General features: G+C 36.5%; 2 protein-coding genes across 2 annotated transcripts; one reads left to right on the top strand and one right to left on the bottom strand.

The window, feature by feature from the left end:
- Positions 1-580: 580 nt before the first annotated feature.
- On the top strand, positions 581-2,048 carry LOC104906732 (F-box/kelch-repeat protein At2g44130). The gene has a single exon (XM_010695528.4). The coding sequence runs from the start codon at positions 841-843 to the stop codon at positions 1,867-1,869; it is 1,029 nt and encodes a 342-aa protein (XP_010693830.1). The 5' UTR covers positions 581-840; the 3' UTR covers positions 1,870-2,048.
- Positions 2,049-7,085: 5,037 nt separating this feature from the next.
- Positions 7,086-11,298, bottom strand: LOC104906730 (serine/arginine-rich SC35-like splicing factor SCL33). The gene is made up of 6 exons (XM_010695527.4): positions 11,141-11,298; positions 9,695-9,844; positions 8,689-8,766; positions 7,795-7,959; positions 7,542-7,655; positions 7,086-7,467 (listed from the first exon to the last, which is right to left on the bottom strand). The coding sequence occupies exons 2-6, from the start codon at positions 9,838-9,840 to the stop codon at positions 7,323-7,325; spliced, it is 648 nt and encodes a 215-aa protein (XP_010693829.1). The 5' UTR covers positions 9,841-9,844; positions 11,141-11,298; the 3' UTR covers positions 7,086-7,322.
- Between the last annotated feature and the right edge of the window lie 227 nt (positions 11,299-11,525).

The following is an 11,525-nucleotide window of genomic DNA, read 5'->3' as shown; positions in this document are numbered from 1 at the left end:
CCAAAATATAGTTCCTATTTTCATATATAGTCCCACATTTTTTCGTAATTTACCTAGAAAAAAACCCGTATCCCCATTATTTATTTGTTTCTTGAAATTAGTTTTTTTTTTTCTTTGTTTGTTCAACCCAAGTGTTACAATTAATGCTCTTTCACCAATTATTTTTCATTATCTCTCTTAAATTCATCTTTTCTCATACAACTTTTATCAAACAAAAAATCATTACTATCATTCTTAGATTCTGCTTACCTTACTCTCGTGAAAAATAGAATAACTAACTATATTTTGAATTTTTTTTTTTAACATATCCACATAGAATCAAGTGGGAGTGTAAAAGAAGAAAAAGGAAAAGAATCAAGTGGATATGATACAAATGCAGATAGGCCTTAGTTTCATTTAACAGATCCAATGGATTTCTTCCAACGGCAAAAGCATCCAGTGGGGAGTGTGGGACACACTCCTCTGACCAAATCTTATTGTGTACTTCCACTCCCACATTCTTACCCTTTTCATCACAAACATGACAATCTTAAGTATAGCAAGTACTAAATCAATTACTCCCTTATCCCAATCGACGTCTTTTTTCGCTCTTGATTGGCCAATTTTATTTGTATCCTAAATAAGCAAGCCAATTAATTAATGTTACAAAGAAAAAGACATACATACCTTTACCAATAATAACTATATAAATACTAGCTTATAGTAGCATCATATTCAATCCATTCACAACATCTCAACTTCTCAATCAAATATTAAACACAAGTACACAACTATCATTATTCTAGTATTCTTCTTCTTTTTCTGAAATTTTCACATCCAAACATATATTTTTCATTCTAAATGATGACACAATTTCAAGAATTAATTCCTGGATTACCTGATGACATTGCTCTTGAATGTCTAATCCGTATCCAAACACCAGCTTATCTCGCCGCCACCGGCGTTTGCAGCCGTTGGCGCAATTTACTAAAAAGTGGTGAGTTTTCTCATCTCCGCAAACAAAACAGGTTGACACGTTCATATGCTTGCTTAGTCCAGGCGAAGTCTGAAACTCCTGGTTCTAAAACAACTAGTCCTGAATTTGATATTTCTATATTTGACTCAGCAACTCGATCTTGGGACCGAGTTGACTCGTCCCCTGTTTATCCAACTCGTCTCCCGCTGTTTTGCCAGGTTGCTAGCTCTGAGGGGAAGCTTGTCCTTATGGGTGGGTGGGACTCAGAGAACTACGAACCCGTGACTCGGGTTTTGTTGTACGATTTTTTAACCAGGAGATGGAAGCAAGGGAAGGACATGCCCTCCAAACGATCGTTTTTCGCTATCGGAGGGCTAAACGGGCGTATATACGTAGCAGGTGGACATGATTCTGATAAAAATGGGTTGAACTCTGTTTGTGTTTACGATATCTTGGAGGACGAGTGGACCGAGTTGACACCAATGAACCAAGTCCGAGATGAGTGTCAAGGCCTGATCATTGGGTCTGAATTTTGGGTCATTAGTGGATATGCTACCGAGAATCAAGGCGAATTCAAGCCGAGTGCAGAGGTTTATGATGTTAACTTAGGTGAGTGGACTCAAGTTGAGGATGTGTGGTTGGGTGGTGGGAGCCCAAGATCGTGTGCTGGTGTAGGAAAGAATAAGGAACTGATCAACTGGGCTAGCTCAATCTCAGAGGTTCGATTTAGGACGTGTGCAATTGAGTTGGGTGATCGAGTTCTGGTGAGTGGCTCAGTACATGAAGGGGGGAATGGTGTGTTTTTACTTGGGAAGAAGCAACAAGATGGCAAGTATGGGGAGTTTGAGAAATTGGTTGATGTGCCTGATGAGTTTTCAGGGTTTGTTCAATCTGGTTGCTACGTTGAGGTTTAAGAATTTTGGTTCTGTTTTTGGTTTTTGGATTATTAATGTGACATGTTTACATAATCGGAAATCTTGGCTAGCTTTTAGTGATTAGTAGGATAGGTGTTTGCTTTCTTTTGGATTGTATATAGATATGGAATGTGGATGTAAAGTTTTGGGTTGAATTTCATGCCTTGTTTCGGTGTGTACATGCGTTATTTTAGAGATGAGTTGCTTGAAAAACTATTGCAATCAACATAGTTTCATTGGTAAGAGTTTCTCCTTATGACTCTGATTAACTTGTAACCTTGGAATACTAGTTTTAGAATTTTTTTATAGGGATATATCAGGGTAATAGGGAATTTTTGTGGAGATATACTTCATTATTTTTCTTATGGGATATACTAACCTAAATTTAAGTTGGGTTAATTGGCTAGAACAGCACAACCTTGGGATCAAGTGCAAGGAACAACACAACCTTAAACGGGTGCAAAGCATAGCACCAACTTAAACACATGGTGCAGAAAATAGCATAAATGGCACCGGAGCACGGAGATTCCACCGGAGCTAGGGAATCTCCATTATTTTAAGGGTCAATTGGCAAGGAACAACACAACCTTTGGCTCAAGTGCAAGTAATAACACAATCCTTATTTTAATAAACACACCATTCCTTAACCTCCACTACACTAAATCTACCTTACACCACACTACATCACCGCCACACTCTTCCCTATCCCACAACACTACAACACCACCACCTCCCTCAACACCATCATCTTCCTTCACCACACCAAACACCACCTCTACTCCAACAATGTCATCCTTTGCCCCAAACACTGCAGCACCACCACACCAAACACCATCTCCACCACAACCTCGCATTACTCCTAGTCCACAAGAGCAGGCGCTCCGTACTAATTCACCACAAAACAGAAGAGTTCCAGAAAGTTTGAGCGACCATGGCGCAACCTCGAAGTAGGCGCTCATCAAACCAACTCTTTTACAAACAGCACGTGGAGTGGTCTTTGGTGAATCAACAGTGAATATTGAGCTAGAACAGCACAACCTTTGGAGAAACTGAGATCATCCTCCACAATTGTTACACGTCAATTATTAATGATGATAGAAGTAAATCCAGCGACTTGATTTCGATATTGACGCTGATGCAATTTGTTGATGATTTGAAAATCTGTGTTGCGTCGAACAGGGAAGAAAATCGCAAAATGAGGAAGTAGCTAGCACAGCAGCGAAGAAGAGTAAAGAGGAAATCAATTTTTTTTTTTTGAGATTGAAGTTGAAAGTTGGCTAGAACAGCACAACCTTTGGCTCAAGTGCAAGGAACAACATAACCTTGAACGGAGATTCCCTAGCTCCGGTGGAATCTCCGTGCTTCGGTGCCATTTATGCTATTTTTCGCACCACGTATTTAAGTTGGTGCTACGCTTTGCACCCGCTTAAGGTTGTGTTGTTCCTTGCACTTGAGCCAAAGGTTGTGCTGTTCTAGCCAATTAACCCATTTAAGTTTTGTTAAAAGATAACAAAAATACTATTTTCGGCGAAAAGGTCAATATTTCGGCCTTTAAATTGGTAGGAACTCGCGAGTGAGCCACAAAGTGACAGTGAGGAAGTTGGAGGAAAATGAATGTAACAAAAACAGATGAATGTCACACACTGTATAAAGAGTATTAAGCAAGTCAAGGGCTAGAAATTTGACTTTCTCGCCGAAAATTGTGTTTTTGGTACCTTTCAACAAAACTTAAATTTAGTTTGGTATATTCCGACAAAAAACAATTAGTGAGGTATATCCCCTCAAAATGTCCTATTACCTTGGTATATCCCCGTAAAAACTCCTTTCTGCCGTTGTTAGTTGGTACCGAACCCAAGGAGATTCTGAGATCCTTACAGATACGTCACTGCGCGACATTGCAGATACGAAAGTAATGCTGCCATCCGGTGGCCGTGTCTTCATTGTGGCAAGGCCATTTATTCATAAACATATCAAATCAGCCTTCTATTAGTTGATCTTGTGACCAAGTCATTTAGTCAGCATCAACATTATTCGACTGCTCCCTTATCTCGTTAACTTAAGGGGGATAGAGAATTGGCTTCCGTTAATTGTTGTATAATTTTGTTTTATACTTAGCATATCCTTCTAGCTTAGATGTGACTAAGTAATTAACGAATGTTAGCTTCAGGAATGTATCAGTAGCCTTCTAAGTGTAACATCAAACTAAGTCTGCGGAGGCCTCCATCAGTATATCTATTACAATGACAAGTTACCCATAAAGACGAAGTAAAGAGTGAAATGTAGATGTTTATGTGGATTGTGGACAACATGATTGGTGAAAAGTAAGTAGAAATTACAAGGATCATCAAGCATACTCTAAATCATCGTACACTACTAGAGTCGCGTTGATGAACTCAGACATCAGTTGTATCGTGAAATTGGACGAGGAGAATTCCAAGTCATGTTGGTTATGTTCTATGTTGATATATAGTGGAACAAAGAGCTTTGTTTTATAGCTTAAATCACCTTTTTTTATGGCTCAAATGTGAGATTATGCCTATCAAATGTCCTAAACTTTATTAGATGAAAGACACTTTTTCATCAATGAACTAATCATCTGTATAAACTTGTATCAAAATGTAAGTGCAGTTCACACAAAAGCACTAATAAAGACTTGCCTCCAACTAATGTGTAAATTAAGGATATAAAACATCTTACAAATGCAAATTGGTGGTACTTTTCCATATTTAATTTTATCAAACTGTAATATATAAATCGAAAGCAGCTTTAATCCATCTGAAGTTTGAACATGGCAAAACTGTCTTGTGACATAGTGTGCCATAGGTTATTAAGTTACTAATATAAGTTCACTAGTACAATTTCAATACTTAGTGGCATTTCCTTTTCTTGAAGAAATCAATAGCTAGAAATTAATGGCTTGAACAAATCAATAGTATAATTGCAGTGTTTATAAACTGCTAACGAACTTGTGACCTTTCTATATAGACTTATCGATCCATTTAAAAAATTTCACCAAGTGATAATAACATCAAGATTGAAGCTCATACATATATGGCTGAGTCAACCTTGCACATCCTCTATTGATTTGGACGAGCAAATTTTGGTATATAAGTGTGAAATTCCTGAGTTTCTCTTAATGAATAAGCAGAAGCTTACCAATGATGATGGTGATTTTGATGGAGCCGAGAAATTAGAGGTGCCCATACAATTTTTTGGGATATATTCAGACTCTTTGTTATGTGAGAATCTGAGCAAGATAACGAGGGACTTAAAAAAAGAATAGTCTCTAATAACATTCTGGTCAACTGTTTAGATTGAGAGTCGTCGAATAAGATTGAGTAAAAGTTCTCATAAATTAAATGTCACGAAATATTCCATCACTGAAGGTAATCAATCTCGTCAACGATCTTGATTTTAGAAGGTAAGCATATTTTCTAATCATTCTATTTGACTTTCATGTAAAAAAGAAGACGCCGATATCAATTACCAAATTAATTCAAAATATCTTAAGATGAAATATTGGGTCTTTACAACTAACTAAACCCACTAGAAGAATCTTAATTTTATGTATCATGTTATCTTTGTTTGATGATATATAAATCTTACTCATCTAAAATCGAAAACCTCAATCTCTAGTAACACTTTCTTGTAAGATAAGCTAATCCTTCTATTTTTCTTGTTTCAAAACTCAAAACTCGATTTTAGGTTAATATTTAAATATCTACAATAAACAACTTCCTCCCTAACCTTGTTCCATGGTTTCATCTCCTTGCTTCACACCGTGGGCGGTGACGCAAGCTAGGACACACTCTCCTCTTGCACCTTGCACCTTTGCCCGACCCCTTTGTTTAATTGCATCTGCAATGTGTTTTTTATTGATGTTGTTGTCCACATATCACTTATGATTGTATCTTACTCTGAAGTATATTAATGGATGTTAAGCCTATTGGTGAACTTTAAATTGTTAATATTTCTCGTCCTACAAAATTTATTTTCACGTGAGATCAAGATTATATTAATCACTGGTATAATTCTAATTTGATGATCATTTCAATTAACCTTATTACCTTTGTACATGGATGAATTTCGAAGTATGAGCACCACAATTGGTGCTTCTTCACCAAATGGTTCTATGAATATCTAGTCAACCGATATTTATAAAACCTCTTAATAACTATCCAAGTCTAACTTCAACGCTCTAGGTGCATCAAAGCCATCATTGTAGGAAAAACTGACCAAGTTGCAGACAAGTACAAGAATTCATCATGATACCACCAGCGTTACACATGATAATGAATTATACTTATTATTCATCTAGATAATAGATTATTCTTTTAGGATAAGAAACTCTTAATCGTCCAATTTGAAACTGGAAAGTGAGAAACGAGATCATTAAGTTGATAAGCTGATTTGAAGAGCATTGTTTGCACGAAAAAGGATTTTGTTTGGTTACACGCAGAACATTTCGAAACGTGGCACAGAATTGAGACTGCAAAACGTAATCTCTAGAGTAAACCAACGCAAAACGTAATTTCTAGAGTAAACCAGATGAACTCCTTCACCACATTCCGAGACACGTCTCCTGGAACGTGAAACATGGCCACATACCACGTTCCTAGTATCAATGGACCAGCCAAGGACATGGACTATCAGGCGGTGAAGGGACGGACGACCATGGCTAGTGGCCACTTAGCTGAAAGGGAAGCCTAAACACGGATCTACAACGTTTTTCCGTAATATTTGGAGGAGACAGATTGGATCTTCATTTTTGGTAGGAGGCGGTACTATATTTGGCTAGATTTTTTTTGGCTTTGGAAGTTAGTATCTAAAGAGGCGGCAGAGCCTTGCCGTCTCCAGTACTTGTTTCCATTAGTCTTATATTTAGAAGGGGATAAAGTAGAGATAAACTTTCACCAAAAAACAGTAAAGAAACAAATTACAAGACTTAACCCAACCCTAGTACCCTACCGACGCAAACTCAAAACGTTTGAAAGCTGATAAAACAATATTTTAAAAACTTTCAAACCCGAAATATGAGCTTGACCTACCAAAACCCAATCCATCCGTCCAAAAAGAACGTACATTTTGTTTTTGACCCAAAACATGAAATAAAAGCACTTAATATAAGGATCCCAAATCTTAGATTGACCGAACCGAATCCAACCAACCTGTTCGACAAGTTTAGACTTACCAAAGAGATGATCAATAAGAAAATATTGAGAAACACAATTGAACACAACTCAATACTTCATTCACCGGTACACAAACAATCCTACCACGCCTAATACTCAAGCGAGTATTCTGACTATACGGCAACATGGAACAAGAAAATTCAGTCTACAAGAGACAAAAGTCCTAGTCTTCGCCGAGAGAAAAAATTCATCCAAACTAGAGATAAATTTTACAATACACACGATGCTGATCCTCTAAGGAATCATATAACTCCAATAATGTCACCTAGAATATCCAGAGGAGATGCTGCGGCTGCGGCTACCATAAGGGCTTCTACTCCGGCTCCTTGAGCCATAAGGAGATCTTGAGTAGGAGCGTGATCTAAACGAGTGTCGTCTATACGACCTATCACTAGGTGATATTGACCTGGCATCAAGCAGGTAAAGCTATCAGGTATTTTTCAAAGAAAAACGTCACAAGCATAGTACAGATTCATGTACCTTGAATAACGCCCTCTAGGGGAATAATCATCTGGGCTACGTGAATAAGTCCCTCCATATCGTGGAGAACGAGAATAACGAGAAGAAGATCGCTTGCGATCATATGACCGACTCCTAACAGCAACAAAAGTAATATGAGAGCTTTGCATAATTTAATAACTGGTTTAATAATGCAAATGAAAAGTATACCTTCCATTCAAAACAAATAAAACCTACGCAAAATAGTAGAGATGACAGGTTAATAAAGCCTCACCTTCCCCGCTCCCTTGCCCTCATTTCTGAGGGCTTTTTCCTGTTCTCTTCTGCAAATACAACAGTCAGCTCCCGTCCAAGGAGGATATAACCATCCATTTCATATTTAGCATCAGCAGCATCAGCCGGATCCACAAATTGGACAAACCCAAAGCCACGAGGATCCCTGCATAATCCATATGTTTCAATATTACAAATATGCGCAAAACGAGTTCATAGTTATATGCAGAAGCTTCAGGTATTGCTCAAGCAGATGATAACCACAAAACTTCTCCAACAAAATAATTAATTTAACAAAGAGCAATCATTTTGGTGGCTGACCTTGGAGATGTCAAAGAAGACTTCAATGTCTTCTTCACAATGTTATCATACTCTTCCATTCTTCATCAACACTAATGATATCTTGAAAAAGACATCCACTACTTGAAACTTGTACAAACTCTTATTACTTGCTATCTTCAATCTTTGACACTTCTCAGGAAAAGAAAAACACAAAATTCATAATCATTTCGTGTCCCCATCTTGACACGTTTCTTGAAACAACCACACAAGACAATAGTAGGGAAAATAAAAACTATGAAACAACCAAGGAAATTCTCTGCCATAATTCTAGTACAGAAAAAAAGGCGGTCCACAACTTCAAACACAGAACACTAGGCAAACAAAGCATCAGAGGATGTACAATGCATCATAAACCTTGGGATATGTCCATCCAATCCTAATCTATGAGTTTGCAGGAGCTATGATGCATAAGGTACCACACTTTTAGCAAATCGATCATCCTTTGTTATCCCATTTTAGATTAGAGCTGAAATTCTAATATGAATGATATATATATATGATATACTAAGATAACCTTCAATGGCTACAAGTATGTAGCTCCATAAAAGCTTACCCAGTGTGGTAATCTCTTGGCAAGTAAATGTCTTTGATAGGACCAAACCGCCCAAAAGGACCTCGTAGATCTTCAGGCCTGCAACAGTACATAATGTGCTAAATATAAGCAACACATTTTTGAAGAATAAGAATACATAAAAAGACTGAAGCAAGTAGCTCAGCATATCTCACAGTAACCTTTGATGTATCACAGAACATGTTTTACATCTTTAAACTAAAACAGTCAATTGAAAATATTAACACAGGCCAAAAAGGACCGTCAAACTGGACATACCAAAGATTTTAAAAAATAAAAAAATTGTCATGTATAGTTTTATACCACACAAGCTCAACATTCCATGATTGATTATGAGCTCCGACGCTCACGTTGTCTAAGACCTTTCAAGCCAAACTCGCACTACCAACTTACTCACATCCGCTAGCAAAAGATGGAGTATCAACAAAAATCTTGTTTATGCATTTCTCATGAGAGAAAAATAAGCCCTTGGCAACACTCAGCAACTAAGGGAAACTATAGGACCATCATGTTCAATTTCAATAGAAAGAAGTATTAACTAGGCATAAAGATCAAGAAATCAAAGAATGTGGAAAAGTGATACTCCGCCCCTCAAATTACATCCCTGCTTTTTTCAATGTCTCTAGTTTCCACCCATGACCATGACCTTTGCCCCCACCTCTCCTCTCTTCCTTCAGATTCCCATTTTTCCAACCATACACAGTCTTTCAATAAAGCAAGCACACATACACTTTTCATCCCACATAATACAACGTGAAAGGTCCTCATTGAAAAAAGTCATCCTAACTAGTACTCAAGCATTCAATCTTAGCCTGATTGGATGGTATAGGGCTTGTTTCCAGTGTTCTACCTAAAAATTATCAAGTAGAGCCATACAAAAATATTAACACACACATAGGGAAAGGATGCCGCCACTGTGATGTGAGCACAGCAATAATTTAGGTCATCCAAAACCAAATTCACAAGTACTGCGAGGTCGAACTCCAACCTGCAATCATGACGGAGATTTCGCACCAATAAACTTGTAGGAAGATCCTTTTCACGGCTGTAACGACCTCTTGGAGATGGGCTCCTATATCTTCTTCCATAACCCCTCGGTGGAGAAGGGCTGTAGCTGTAACTTCTTCCCCTCATTTTCCTGCATTGATATAGCAATATCATCAAATTATGCAGAAGCGCGAAGCAAAATAGAAGCAACACCACCTACAGCTTAGCCCTTAGTCTCCAACCCCGAAACAAAAGGAGAAACATCAATCGAGGAAAGAAAGCAACAAGGCTTCAACTTCATGACAACAATTAAAAGATTTCCACCATCATTTTCACATCAGCAACAGCAACCAGAGGTTTGTCTTGATGCAAAATTAATACCCACATCAAATATTACAATTATTATCAACATCCAAATGCTAATAGTACGAGGGGCATCCAGTTCATCTCCGAGATCTATCCCATCGATATGATCTCATATTTCCGATTATATATTATTAAACAACCACGATAGTAACATAGATTATACAACCACTAGCCTTCTTTGCACGTGATGCATGCATGGATTATTTTGGCGTTTATTATTAAATTTCATCTAAATGTAATTTTGATGACTGTAATTTACAATCTATCATTAGTTCTAATTAAATATCAAGTGGTGCAAGTACAAAATATAAAAATTACTTGATGAAAAAGTTATTTTCTTGGTATTTTTATTACTTGTTAATGAATGTTGGTATTGTTATTGCATTTCAAAATTTGGGTAAAATTAAAAATTTTGTCTTTGTTTTTGTAATTGATTTGAAAATTGCTTTAATTATGTTAATTTGTTCTTCAATCATAAACTTTTCTTTCACTACCCATATTTTTATAAAAGCAAAATTTTCAAAATCTTAATAGGTAAGTATTTTTTATTGAATGAAGGTTAAAAAGTAGGACATCATAGGGCTCTTATCTAATAGAGATATAGAGACATAAATAGTTTCAAAAATTAAATTCTTAATGATTAAAAGATGAAGATCACCTCTGTCAATTTAGATTCTATGACTACATATAACATTCATTACAAAATCACACTTTGATCAAAAATAAAAGTTTGTAATTTCGTAAACTTGTACAAACGACTTTCCATTAAACATTAATCTTGCGTTGAACTCCAAACACGAAATCTCATAGTATACTGTAGATTAAAAAAAAAATTGATCACCCAAAACCAACGTACTGAGAAAGATGAACATATACAATCCATGATTTTATATGAAAAATTAATGCCATGAGAAAAGTATTTGCTTCTATCTCTATCAACAATATATGTTCTCTAATTTCCATATCATGCAAGCAGAAAACAACCAATATGAACAAATTCAATTCAGAATTTATCTCAAACAAAAAATATGCAAAAGAAAAATTACATGAAAATTTACAAAATAGAGGGATTTTCAATTACCTTTAGAGATTGGGCGCAGAAAATTAAGGATATGTTGTGAAGTTTGGTAAAGAATTCAGAAAAGATGCAAAATAGAAGGTTCTGGTTATCTTGGGTTTATATATTCCTACCACGGAGAATGTTAGAGAAGCCGTTCGAGAAGGTTCCTCTTTGCAGATGTACCCTTCCTCTCTTTTTATTTTTCTTCTAACCCCTTATATTTGGTTTTCATTGTTATTCTAACCCCTTATATTTGGTTTTTATTATTATACGTGAGCCCGAAAAAGTATCATATATCCGGATGTATGATGAGTATTTTATATCCATGAATTTTTTTTTTACTCATAACTTATTTGAAATAATCCAAATGAAGAATATTTATTAAAAAAAGGAGAGTTCAAATGAG

This window comes from Beta vulgaris, chromosome 3 (genome assembly GCF_026745355.1).
Source record: "Beta vulgaris subsp. vulgaris cultivar EL10 chromosome 3, EL10.2, whole genome shotgun sequence".
Classification (NCBI taxonomy): Eukaryota; Viridiplantae; Streptophyta; class Magnoliopsida; order Caryophyllales; family Amaranthaceae; genus Beta; species Beta vulgaris.
The sequence above is the reverse complement of the archived record's forward strand: the minus strand, read 5'-3'. Positions and strand labels throughout refer to the sequence as shown.

What these genes read in the sequence shown, in the direction of transcription:
- LOC104906730 (XM_010695527.4), bottom strand. Translation starts at nt 9,840, where the DNA reads ATGAGGGGAAGAAGTTACAGCTACAGCCCTTCTCCACCGAGGGGTTAT. An exon ending in AGGGCAAGGGAGCGGGGAAG is followed by an intron (nt 7,656 to 7,794) that starts GTGAGGCTTTAT and finishes TGTTGCTGTTAG; the next exon opens with GAGTCGGTCATATGATCGCA. An exon ending in CCTAGAGGGCGTTATTCAAG is followed by an intron (nt 7,468 to 7,541) that starts GTACATGAATCT and finishes GCTTGATGCCAG; the next exon opens with GTCAATATCACCTAGTGATA.
- LOC104906732 (XM_010695528.4), top strand. Translation starts at nt 841, where the DNA reads ATGATGACACAATTTCAAGAATTAATTCCTGGATTACCTGATGACATT.